General features: G+C 43.1%; 1 protein-coding gene across 1 annotated transcript in view; it reads left to right on the forward strand.

Annotated features, from left to right (window-relative positions):
- The first annotated feature begins 872 nt into the window (after positions 1 to 872).
- LOC121951304 (cadherin-2) overlaps positions 873 to 13520 on the forward strand; it is a 115187-nt gene continuing 102539 nt past the window's right edge. The window contains exon 1 of the mRNA XM_042497571.1: positions 873 to 1886. Within this exon, the coding sequence (XP_042353505.1) occupies positions 930 to 1886 (957 nt within the window). The 5' untranslated portion in view covers positions 873 to 929. The remainder of the gene's footprint in view (positions 1887 to 13520) is intronic.

Consider the following 13520-nt stretch of genomic DNA (forward strand, 5'->3'; position numbering starts at 1 on the left):
CTTCACTTTTAATTAACGCAGTGCAATGATTAAAGTTTTAACTTAATTATCTTTATCTTTATTCTCAGGGTGTCCAAGCCTCCGTGGGAAACTGAATGAGACGCTTCGCAAGAGGAGTGGGAAAAAAACCAGCAGAGAGAGGCTCGAGATAGAGGAAAATATTAAGCAGCGTGGAGAAAAAAAGGGGGGAGAAGGAGTGAGTGACACCTGCCCTCCAGCTCAGTGTGAAGGGCATGGAATGAGAGAGTGAGAGGAGGGGTATGAAAAGAGTGAAAACAGAGGAGAGAATGAAGACAACCGGAAAACAAGGCCTGCCTCACAGCAAACCTCGCTCAAATTAGGACATCTCACCACAAGACAACATGATTACAAGAAATCTGCTCCTATTGGTGTCCCTGTGCCTGTGGGAGGGGCTCGCGGGAGGCGCCTTGGCCAGTAAGATTGTGCGGAGGAGAGGAGTGGGCGGGTCGCACGCGCTGAAGCTAGGGGAGAACAGAGCTGCGGACCAATGGGATGCAAGCGTGGATGCGAATGCAATGCCCGTGGTGACTCTTAGAAACCTGATTAGTCATGAGCAGGCGGGCGACACTGGATCTCATTCCAAAGTATTGCAGAGTCATGCTGCTCCCTCAGTCGCTAACAAGGAAAGGCAAGCTTTCAAGCCCAAGCGTGAGGTTGACTCAGTCAATAAAAAAGAAGTGACTTCACACATATTAGCCAACAACAAGGAGCTAAATCTGGATGTGAAGAAAGTAAAGAACAACACCAAGAATGCTGAGACTAAATCAGGGAGGTCGGAGAAGACAATCACAATTCATCACAAGCCAGAGCTACACACCAATAAAACCAGGTTTAAGTCTGGCTCCAGATCCAGGAGCAGACCTGATTTGAGTGTCCACACTACAGGTGTGCCAGGGAAGGGGTTCAGCATGGATTCAAACCGAAAGCTGAACCTCACCGGCAGTTATGGGGTTCTGAAGCTGCTGTCGAAAGAGAACCTAGTGAGGATCGTCAATTCCCAAATGCAGAGCGTTCCCAGCCTGAGCTTCCCGAGCAAGGGCAGCCGGAGCAGGAAGAGGGATTTGATTGACGTTAATCACAGACAGTTAGAGGCTCAGAAAGTGCAGAGACAAGATATGGCTGTCACTCAGCTTCACACTGGATTTGATAATCAGACCGCATTTCCTTATTTAAGCCCAGTCACCACCCCAGATCTTAATCGAGACCAGGGAGCCAACACTCGTGTTAATCCACTAAGCGAAGTCAACCCCGCTTTGAGTAAAGGGCAGGGCAACCTGGGAATGCAGAGTTCAGATAGCAGTGATAGCAAGAGCAAACACCTTGTACGCTTACTGTCAACGCCCCGCAGCGAGGTCAGCCTCAGCCCCGAGAAAGAAGTAATAATCAGCCAAACAGAGCCGCCATTTACTTCAACAAAACATCTCCCAGTGTACGTTCCCTCGGAAACAAATGATTCCCCGCCGTCTGTGCTGACAATGCAACCCCTGGGAGTACGACCGGGGAACCGAGCGGCAGATCCCCATAGAGACCCATTAACAGAGTCTGCTCACATTAGTCAAACAGAACTCAGCACAGCTCAGTACCCCACAGATGAAGACAACAAACTTGTCAACAGCAGTCATGTCCTGAGGCTCCACCCAGCTCCCGAATGGAGCCACGACACAAAAGACACTGGGATGCAAGCTGTCGAGCCAGAAAACGGGATGGGCCTCGTGTTCGAGGAGGCAGACTCTGAGGCGGAGGAGGAGACGCGTGATCGCATAGAAGGGACTAGGTCGCGCTCTCGTAGCAGGAGGAGCTGGATCTGGAACCAGTTCTTTGTGATTGAAGAGTACGCCGGGCCTGAACCCGTGCTCATCGGACGGGTAAGGAAAAAGACAAACTTCATTCATCATTTACAAGGGCTGTGAACTATTTTATTAATGTTTTATGAATATTTAAGACACCGTTACAAGTCTCGTACATGGCTTATTTAACCTTAGGTCCTCAGGTACACATCTCATACAAGAAGTGCTTAGCATAATTTAACCCCACAGATATGCTCTGAGTTTTTTTCTGCATTGTTATGAACCTGCAATTGGAATTGATTTACATTGCTCCAGCGCGATGTGGTGCCTTCCAGGTAGCAGTAAAAACTCCAATGAATCAATGGTGTACTGAGGCGCAACAAAAGCCCCAGATCTCGTCTGCCCAAGGGGCTAGTCATGATCACTACCAATCTGCACCCGCCAATGGAAATTGACATATCCAGGAGAATTAATGGCTTTACTTTTTCCCTCCACCATTGATCCTTACCCCAAGGCAGAAAGCAAGAGTAGTCCGAGTGTTCCCTCATTTCCCTGTAGGTCAGAGCTGTCAGCTCTCCTCCCTCATGGTCAGAGGTCTGCAAGGTCCCGCTAATGCTATTTCTTTCGGACTGATTTACACTTGCTTTGACAGGATTTATCACCGCGTTCTCCCCCGGCACAATACACACAGCGCTGTATTGCTGTGCTCTGTAATTTAGAATCATTGACTGGGCACGTCTCACCCCCATTGCCCCGACGCACCCTCCCCTCCTCCTTTGAAAGAGCGAGGCAGATGAGCGTGTAGGAGGTCACGTGGACCGGACAGAAGGTGTCTCGGAGCTCTTCTCTGTAATGGCTGCGCTCTCGGTCCTCAGCATGCGCCAACTGTCTCAGTACCCAGCTGCGGTAGATGAGCTAATTTATAAGCCTGTGTGGCCAGTTTGCTGAGCAAATGAATAGTAATGATCCCTGTGTGACTGCTGCAGGCTGTTGGAAGCCACAGAGTTTAGAAGTTGTTGTGTGTGCGGGTACTCGAAGTTGAGATGGTGGTTAAGAGCTCCAGCTCAGCGGGACGTGTCTCACTCTCAGTTGACAAAAAAAAAAGACCCAAATTGCTTTGTGTTTTTGGATTGTATTATCCAGGTGCACGCAGATGGACAGGAGCCTGCGGCCCTCACGCACTGCCTCCCTGAGTGTGCCGATGATTAGCCAACATTTAATTTGGCTGTTTTTGCCTTTGCACTATGACTGATGATGGGCTCAGCTGAATGCTATGAAGCACTGTTAGTGGCCGCGGAGAAGATGCAAGAGCTAACGGTCCAGCTTACAGATGGCACCGCGTGTAAAGCCATTAGTGCCAATCTGCTGTGTCAAGCAGGTATTTATGCCAGCACATTGTATGGCACTCAAGGAGGGAACAATGCCAGTTCACACACATGCCCATATGATTGTGCTGACACTTGGAGTACACCCAGAAAGCTATTGTGTGTTTGTGTGTGTGTGTGTGTGTGTGTGTGTGTGTGTGTGTGTGTGTGTGTGTGTGTGTGCTGGGCTTGAGATGCGTATGATTAGTACCCTACTGTATTAGACAGTGACGGCACACATGAATAATGCTCTTATAGATATTAATGCGCTTATGAATTTTTAATCTCGCGCTCTGCTCCAGTGCAGCCCGCTGCTATAGGTAGAGAGATCAATGTGGACACGCTGCCTTGTTTTTTTCCCTATCTGGGACCTGATTGTGCTTTAATGGAGAGAGCTGTGATGGAGAGCGTGAAGAAATTGACTGTACAGGCCAGAACAGCTTCACCTGCCAGATCCAACGCAGTCCAAATTCAGGCTCAGTCAGTTGCAAAACACTCTCTCCTGTGACTCACAACATGTGACTCAGGCAGCTATATGGCGATTGCACATGCAGACACACACGCCTTGTTCATCTAAAGGTGCGATTCTGTATTTAATTGTGGGCTCTCTCTTTAAAATTCCACCCTCTAACACTGATTCATGCTGCTATTTTTTCTGTGATCGCGCACAACTCGGCCTGGATAAATCTCCACTAAAGCTGGCGACAAGAGCCAAGACTCTAATCTGTGATGTCAATGGGAGACAAAAGGCTCTGCTGCTAAAGTGATAATGAATTAGGGGCCAGTATTGTGGACACAGTGACACCGCCCAGTGTTAATTTTGCATGGATATTTATAAGCACTTTTGTTAGAAGTGCTACAAAAAAAAAAAAAAAACACAGCTCAGTTGGTATTAAATCTAAAAAGAAGCAGCCAATGAGTCACCAGCTGTCCATTCACTGTTGTTGGAGTAGCCCTTGAAATCTCTTAATACCATCAAAGATCTAAGTTTTTGTTTACTGTAGTATCTTCTCTGCGGAGAGTTGTTCAGGTTCACAAGAGTTGCCAAAAAGGGCAAAGAAATATTCTGAGTGGTGAATTGTCTGACTCACTTTTCTGCTCTCTGTCAACACTCTCTCTCTGTCTCTCGCTTACACAGACAGACACACACACACACACACACACACACACACACACACACACACACACACACGGACCTGCACACACAAACACGTACATGCACACACGTGCGCGCGGATTGCAGACGATGCCATGTTACTATATTTTCTCACGCTGGAGTGTCTCTGCCCCATGATAATTGTGAATTTAATTGATGCTGTCACATGGTCTGTAATGGGGTTTCAAGTGATTGCAGAGGCAGTGCGAAAAGAAACACAGATTTTTCTTGAGGAGAAAAGGCGCCTCAGCAGAGCTGGGATTAAGAAAAAAACACCACTTTCTGATTAGCTTTTCTTCCTCTCTTACTCTCCTCTTGAAATGCAAACTCCCTAACACCTCGTGTGGGGAGACAACGTGACATATATATACTGGTTTCTTCCTCTCTGGGAGGAAATGCCGACGTCTTCATGTTGCCCTGTATCACCTTTATAACATCTGAAGTGTGTGAGCTACCTGCCAAGTCGGTGAACATGCATATGTAATTCACCAGTGTAGCAGGAAATGGATAGGCTATCAGCATCATTAACATATCATTAACATCACTGTGAGCATACATTATTCATATTAAGTGAAGTACGGCTGTATTATACAATTAACATTATTGTCTTTGACACACACACTACAACACGGTGTGAACATCAAACACCTCAACATCAATGTGAATCATTAATTAAATAAGTTGAGATGCAGACACACCAAACAATAGCAGCCAGCTCCCAGGGTAGTGCATACTTAGCTTTCTTATTATGTTGAATCATTCATTAAGAGTCACTGCAGAAAATTGCTCTGCAAAATGCAGTTAAAAGATTCCTCCTGCCCGAAGGCATCTTAAGATGTATAAATAACATAGTTATTGACCGCTCTGGTATTGATAACTCCTGAGCCCCTGTGCAGCGCCTCTGGCTGCAACGTGCGCACACATGATATTGCGAAAGAGCTTGTAGGGAGTCGGCGGTGTGATGCAAGGACGAGAAGGAGGCTGTCACAGGAAGTTAAGTGCTGGCATTTGGGAATGTATATGTGTGTGCATGTACATTATGTTTTTCTGCAATGCTCACTCCAGCAAAGTCCTTTTTAGTCATTAGCTGCAAGCCAGTGAGGGAAAGTAACTAAGTACATTCACTCATGTGCAATGTTGAGGTAAAGTGCTTTTACTTAATGATTTATTTTTCATGCTACTTTATACTTCCACCTCACTACATTTAGAAGTATTTTACCCTTATTTCACATTTATTTCTCAGCTGTAGTCACTAGTTTTGCAGATTTTACAACAAAATGTAAGTATGATCAACAAAATAATATGACGTGTTACTGTAGATAAAACCTAAATGATATATGAAGTGGTTAAATTAGCTAAAATGTAATCCTTTTTGGCCTCTTAACATTAAATGGTGCTTACATAGTCTGAAAGTCATTTGGCCATTCGGCATGTGCTACAGTTTTTACACATGATTATCATCAATTGTTTGCAATACTCTTGCAATACTCTTGTACTCTTGTAAGCATTATGGGAAGTGTAGTATCCTGTGTTGTTGGAGCTTGATTCATACTAAAATTCAGGATATCCCGACCACACTCTATCTATGTTTGTTTTTTGCAAGTACCCCAACTTTATGAAAAGAAAAACTAAATTGCTAGAGGACCAACTTACAGTCATCTGTTGTATTTTTAAAAGAGATGCTGTTCAAAGCGCGTTTTGTGCCTCCAGTTATCAATAAATGTTTCATTTTGTACGCAACTTGGGGACTTGTATTATTAACGCTTTTTTAGCATAACCACCAGTCCCCATGGTTTTTGCCAGATCAACCGGGACTGATATCTTATAACTTAAAAGGAGCTCTGTTCGATATCTACAGCACTAATATAGAGGAAAAACACAATTTGCCATGTAAAGACGTAGTGGAGTAATGGCATTCTGAGTAGAGAATGAAGTTACTCTTCCTCCGTGTGTATTTAAATCCGAGCTTCTCTGCTTTTTGTTTTGGTAGATGGTCCAGCCAAGTGTGCATGTTAGTGCATGTGAGTATGTGTATCCCATCTGAGTCACTAGTCACTGCTGCACTGCACTGTTGCTGTTGTTAGCACCTTTTACACTGTTAGTACTGTTAGCTGCTAGCCGTTGGCTTCATACTGTATGCAGACAACTTCTGAGTCATAGATGCGCTTTTAATATTGCATAGATATTATTACTCATTGAATACCTTGAAAATGTTAAATTCAGAACTTTACTTGATACATACTATGTGTGTTCATACTGTGGTATTGGTACTTTTACTTGCAGTGGAAAATTTGATTTTCCAAGCTGTATTATTGTTAGCACCACTGTCGCAAAGACAACTATATTGTGCTACATTTTCCTCAGAGCCTAGAAACTACCATTGCATGCATTTTGCTCTCCAGAGTTGTTCCACCAACCACCATTTCCGCTACTGGGGATGGTAACTTCTATGAATTCACAGTTATACACTTTGGCAACTGGGAATAGCTACCAATAGCTATCTTGGGAAAAACAAGCACATTCCTCTTTGTTTTTTTTGGTTGCAAAATGTCTGACGCTTATCCTTTTTGCCATAAACTGAGCCTTTTTTCCCCCAGGAGATCGCACCAAGTGGCAGATAAAATTGCATTTTGAAAACATGGCTTACGGGCCAGTCTTAACATAGTTGGTGTCGTTATTCTATAGCTATTACACTGTGCAATCGACCTTTACTTCATACTGATAAATTAAAGTAACTTGAAGTAAAAATGTGAATACTTTTCTGTTGCTGTATGCATGCTAGATTTCCTCCCCTGACCTGAGCTGAGGCTTACATAACCCACTTTTAAAAAAAAACCACACACACAAAGACTTGTAGACTCTAAGTACATATTTGTGACGCAAACACATCACAAAACACAGAGAGCTTGTAAGTCCTGCTTCAAAGTTCTTAAGAACACTTGTCAGATAAAAGGGTTCTTTATGAAGCTGAAGGAGAAAGGCATGGAGTCACACAGACGAAAAAACTATAAAAAAAGAAGTCGAGTGTGTGATGGTGCCAATAGGAGGGCCAGCGCTAACTGTAAACACACACCACCTGACAAGGAACTCATCAATAATGATTGAAAAAAAGAAGTCTCCTTGCAAGCAGCTCTGTGTTTTCATGTGCTTCCACTTTTACACTCCCTGTAGAAATCATTTAGCCTCCGGGTTCGAGCACAGCAGGGGTGAGACAGCAATTAGAGAGTGACTACAGTGTCGGAGGGAGGGAGGGGAGGGGGAGATAACAAGACAGACGAGAGCGAGATTACCATGCAGGACGACGGAGGGGTGACGCGGAAGAAAAGGGGGTAAAAGCGGAGAGAGAGGTTAAAATAGAAAAAGGGGATGCACGGCACATTAAGGGCAGCGTTAATGGCATGTGGATACACAGAGCGGAGTGGCAGGGAGAGAAAAAAAAATTGGTGGAAAGTGAGGAAAGGTTAATAGCTTACAACTGGCGGAGGGGAGGAACGTGTGAGGCAGTTTAAGGAAAAAGAGAAGGAGGGGAAGGAGGGAGAGATCACACACGTTTCTTAAGCTGACCTCTCAGCCCGACGAGGCCTGAAGCGAGCCGCGGAAAGACAGACAGCGGAGAGAGAAGAGAGAAAGAGAGGGTTATGAAAGGAGGCAGCCGAGAATCCAGGGCATCAGCGAAGGGGGGGACGGGCCGGGTTTATGCGGAAGGGAGAGAAACAGTGAGAGAGAGTGGAAAAAGCAGTTAAATACCATTTTATTGCAAACCCCCGTGGAGGCCACATTCAAATCTGTGTCTCTGTGCTGAGTGGGTGCAGGATCACATAGAGAAAATAATAGATGGGATGACTGAGAGAACAAGGCGACGAGGAGAAAAAGAAGAAGAAGAAAAGAAGGGGGAAACTGTGGAGTCTATTAAAGATGGAATTCAAAGGAAACACAGGCTGCCTTTCTCTTCTTTACTTCCAATCTCCCCTCTCTCTTTATAGCCCGTGTTTCATCTCGGGATAATGTCGAACAAATCAGCAAAGCGAGCTTCTGAATTTAAAGCGTCATTCTCCCCGCATGTGAGAATGGCAGTATTTTATCTCTGAGGAGTATATGAACTGCTTAGAATACATCGACACCATTTTCAACTTAATATAACAATGTATTTGTAGATAACCTCGGAAATTTGGGTTGTGTCTAACCTCAACAACCCGAAGGTAATGGGATGACAAAATAAAGCACAAATTGGAGCTGGTTTATGGCTGGAAGTTAACCCTTCAAGGTTAGCGCGTGAGCCACAGAGTGAGTGTTTAGCCAGTATGCAGTAATGTGACACAGGGAATATGTGAAGTGAAGAGGCTGTGCAGGCGCTGAATTCATGATTATGCATAGCCCTGTGTGAGCTCAGTGACCTTGAGCTAATATTTATGCGTTGGCCCGGACCGCGCACTCCACTTCTCCCTGTGGCCCTGAAGAGGCCATGAGTCAGGGAGCGGAGGGCACAGCGAGAGAGGAGGGCAGAGGACGCCGAAGAAGAAGGAGTAAAGTCATACGATGGAGGGAGAGAGAGAAATAAAGAGAGAGAGGAACGAAGGCAAGAGCTGTAAGGTGACATAGCTCACCCTGAGGCAGCCACAGTGAAACAGATATTTCCAGCTGATCATAGGATCTGATCAGTTAATCATCGCTGTAGACGGACACGTCTGATTTGAACTTTAGCTTATAAATACTCAACATTGCAAGTAGATGAACTGTTGGCATGTTGGCCTCATTTGTGTCAAAGCATAGAATCGGAATACGAATGTTTACTTTAATCAGTGCAAAGGTCTCTCATGTTAATATTAATGCAGTGGTGGATTAAGTTGTTGGGTAAACTTCTAAGCCTTACTTTTCTTGGACTGGATTCCAGCACTAAAAGCAGCAAAGTTGGACATCTAAATATAGTAACAAATGTTTTTATTTATAACATGGCTGTGCTCCTGAACTCACATAATTTGCCAGGAATTTTAGCATTGCACATACGGTACAAGGACTTTGACTCAACTTATATTTAACCCTTTAAAACCTGAGCGAATTGGTATGATTTCTTTCAAAAACATAGGAAGAAGGAAATGAGCAATGAGAGAAGAAATTAAGCAAAAATTAGAAAGAAATTAGTAAAAAGTGAAAGAAAATTACTTAAAATTAGTTAAGAAAAAAATTACTAAATCTACTAATTTCTTGCAATTGGTGGAACATTTCTTACCAAGTTGCTTGCTGCCTTTTTCCACATGCTTTTAAAAGAACATCAATTTGCTGAGGGTTCAAAGGTTTAAATATTTGTGTAAGGTGTCTGGAAGCAGCTCAATTAAAGTGCTCCAGGTTTCAAAGAGTTGAGGCTGATACAGATACAAAGATGCAGGTAAACATAGATAACAAGCTGTTGAATTATAGTTGGATTTCACTTTTGTGGAATTGAACTGAACCAATATAAACCAAGTCTACAGCAATGCTAGCAGTTTGCCATTAACGTAAAGAAAACCAAGTTTTAAGATAGAATTTTGTTTTTGGCAAATAAAAAGTCAAAATTGTCAATGTAGAAATAGTGGTTGTCATGCTAACATGCTTATACTGACAGTGCTAACATGCTAATGTTTAGCGGATACAATGTTTACCTTGTTTCCCCTCTAACCATAGACCGTGGGAATAATGGATGGAGCTACCATGACATTATCCACTGGTTTGTGGACTTTGCTGTTTTTGGAGACCCTGTTTGGAGGTGGAGGGATTAGGGATAGATCTGACTCATTGGCTGTGGTGAGGCTCAAAACAGAGCAACCCAGTTATATTTCTATTCTGTTACTTTTGTTTTTTTAGTGGGAGTTATGTTTTGTATGTTGTATGTATTTTTTCCAGTTGCAACTTATTTACAGAATGTCAGTTTTATATAACTGCACTAACATAATCCAGACTTAATAACTAAACTAACTTAATAAGGTGATTGCAAATGAACAATAACAACTCCTTATAGCAAAATATAACTACAATCCAGCCAGCCATCACTCTCAGTAGTTTAATTTTGGGAGAAGATTGTACTCAAAAATGAAAAAGTGAAGTGGCAGCTACTAAATTTTCTCTTAGAAGACGCTAAACTGGCTATATACTAGATATATCAGCGGGAAAAACAAAACTGGAGTGTAAAGGTCAGGAGTCCACATCAGCACGGCTCTGTACACACAACAAACAGCTCTGTCCATGGTCCTGAAATTTTAGCAACCCTATCCATAACACCTCTCCTGGCCAGACACAAACAAAATATTTAGCAATCAATTTGTCACAAATGACACACCATGAAATGCACTATAAAGTAATAATCAATACTACCGAAATTACTTAGTTAAAAGGCTCACATGAACCAAAATCATAAGCCAAGAGTACAATTCAACACAGACACCACAGTGGCTGTGAGACACCACTGCTATAATACACTCATGAAGAAGGCAACATAACACTGTAGGCTACAAGAAGTCTGACTGTCACAAGCCAAACATGTTATAAAAAACCAGAGTTGTTACACACGCACAGCAACCGCACAAGCGCACACAGTAAAATACAATCAATTAACCATCAGCATGTAGACCCACACAGCCATTAAATAAAGTGGATTAGTCTCCGAAGATTTTTGTCTCTTTGTTGTTGCACTTTGTAGACGGTCCCTGAACACTCATCTCACAGCCGGCAGCACAAGAGCAGTATCATTTGTCCAGCTTGGAAGACGGCTGATTTTGATTAAAATTAGGTTGCGGCTCGTTGTCTACTTTACTATGGTTGGAAAGAGGCGTTCTTTGTGTTTTAAAATTTCGTTTATGGGTTATTGATCCAAGAAGTTCCAACCTTTGAATATCTTTCTAACTTCACCACAGAGCTTCGTTCACAAATGCCAACTGCTGTTTGAACTGCGTTTGTAATTGCCAGCTGGTGATAGAAAACTAAAACAAAGGACAGGGAAAAGGAGACTAATAATGACCTCAAAGGCCTTCTTTTGTGTTTAAAGGACTGGAACCCCTTTGCTGCTGTCCAGCCAAAAACAGACGGCTCTTTTCTTCCTCTTTGGCAATTTTGGCAGGGCCTTGCCACCACATCGGCCTAATGCCACAGTTGCAGTCACAAATGACAAAAATCTACCAAGTGCAATGTTTGCTGGAAAGGTGTGTGAAGACACCCAGCAGAGTTTTGTCAAGAGCTGGCAGAAAAACCCTAAAAAATTTACCCCCGTGCAGTTGTCATGAACATGGAAATTAGAGACCAAAACAGTCTTTTTTTTTTGTATCAAGCTCAAAGCATGTTTATTTCTGCTGTGAAATTAGGCATTGTAACATGGGGGTTTGTGGAGATTGATTTGCTTATGGAACCAACTTCATGTGGCTATTAGAGGAGCTGCAGAGTCTGGCATTTTATGTTGGCTTTATTTTTCAGCCCCAGAGTTTGCTTGAAGCTGACTCAAAGGCGAAGTCAGTTGTCAAGATTTAGCTGGAAACATGGAAAAATGCGTTTTCAGTGGGATTTTTCATTTACTTGATCTAGATCGTGGAAACTTTGTTTCTTTAAAACTAAATGATATGTTGGACTCTATGGTTTATTGTTTTTTTTCATTGATTTGAATTACATAAGCTATGTTTGTTATGGCAAACGTGTAGGCAAACAGTGGCTGCCTATTTACACATCCAGCAGACACAGAGCAACATTATCATTCATTTGAAGTCGTGCTTCTGGCCACCTGGCAAATGTAAATTCAATATTCATTCACTTTTAGCTCTGTTTTTAAATCCTGAGCAGAATATCTGGCTCTTTAACTGTTAAATGCTGCCTGTTTCCCAGCTTGTCTGTCTGCTATTTGTTACTGGACAGGCAGCCATCAGAGGGTTTGAGAGCTTTTTTTTTTGGGTTGAAAACAGCTGCCTGCTGAGGCTGAAAAAAAGGTTGATAAAAGCTATGAGAGTGGACCAAACAGTAATGCTCTGAAACCAAAATAACGAGCAGAAAGAAAAACAAAAATATGGATTAGAGCAGTTTCTTTAGGATTGTAATAAAAAACATCAATATTTTAATAAATTTCTCTGAACATTTATTCTTTCTGGAAAGTGGGCAGTTATTTGTGTCCAACAGCTGGTGTGAGCAGTGGAGGCCACAGAGAGAGGGAAGAGGCGCGTGGCAAGGGCAAGTCAGAAGAAGAGAGAGGGGTCAGCATGAGACGAGCAGGAGGCCAGGGAAGAGCAGTGAGTGGGTGATAGGCGGCACCTAATGGGAGGGGGGGTGACAGAGGTGAAGAAGTAGGAGGAGGAAGATGGGAGGAGAAGAGAAGGAGGGGAATCTTTTCTTCACTGTGCTGACAGATGCAGGCACACAGGTTAATATTTTAATGCATCCTGAGAGGCATGCCAGAGCAAACACAAACACATGCTGAGATAATTCAGCTACAGTGACACATGGTATTAATAAAGCATATCGTATATACCGTCCATGTACCTTATTATATAATATATTAAGGTCTCTTTGATAATGTGCAGGGGCTGCACAGACATAATTCAACAGTACAATACTGAATGTTCTATATTTTTTAAAGTAGCTCCATATGATATTCAGAGCGGTGCTAACAGGGCTAAAGGCGTGGATAGTGCTATCAGCGTGAACAATGCTAACAGCATGAACAGCACAAACAGTGCTAACAGTGTGAAAAGTGCTAACAGCATAAACAGCGCTAAAAGTGTGAACAGTGCTAACAGCATGAACAGCGCTAAAAGTGTGAACAGTGCTAACACCGTGAACAGTTCGAATAGCATGAACAGTGCTAACAACATAAACTGTGCTAACAGAATGATCAGTGCTAACAGTGTGAACAGTGCAAACAGCATTAACAGTGCTAACAGCATGAACAATGGCAACAGCATAAACAGTGCTAACAGTGTGAACAGTGCTAATAGTGCAAACAGCATGAACAATGCTGTCACTGTGAACAGTGTTACCAGTCTGAACACTGCAAACAGCATAAACAGTGCTAACAGGGTGAACAGAGCTAAAAGTGCGAACAGTATGAACAGTGCTGTCAGAGTGAACAGTGTTAACAGTCTGAACAGTCTGAACACTGCAAACAGCATGAACAGAGTAAACAGCGTCAAAAGTTTTAGCAGTGTGAACAGTGGCAACAATGGCAGCAGGGCTGGCAAGGTTAAT

The sequence above is a fragment of the Plectropomus leopardus genome, chromosome 12 (assembly GCF_008729295.1).
Source record: "Plectropomus leopardus isolate mb chromosome 12, YSFRI_Pleo_2.0, whole genome shotgun sequence".
Taxonomy (NCBI): Eukaryota; Metazoa; Chordata; class Actinopteri; order Perciformes; family Serranidae; genus Plectropomus; species Plectropomus leopardus.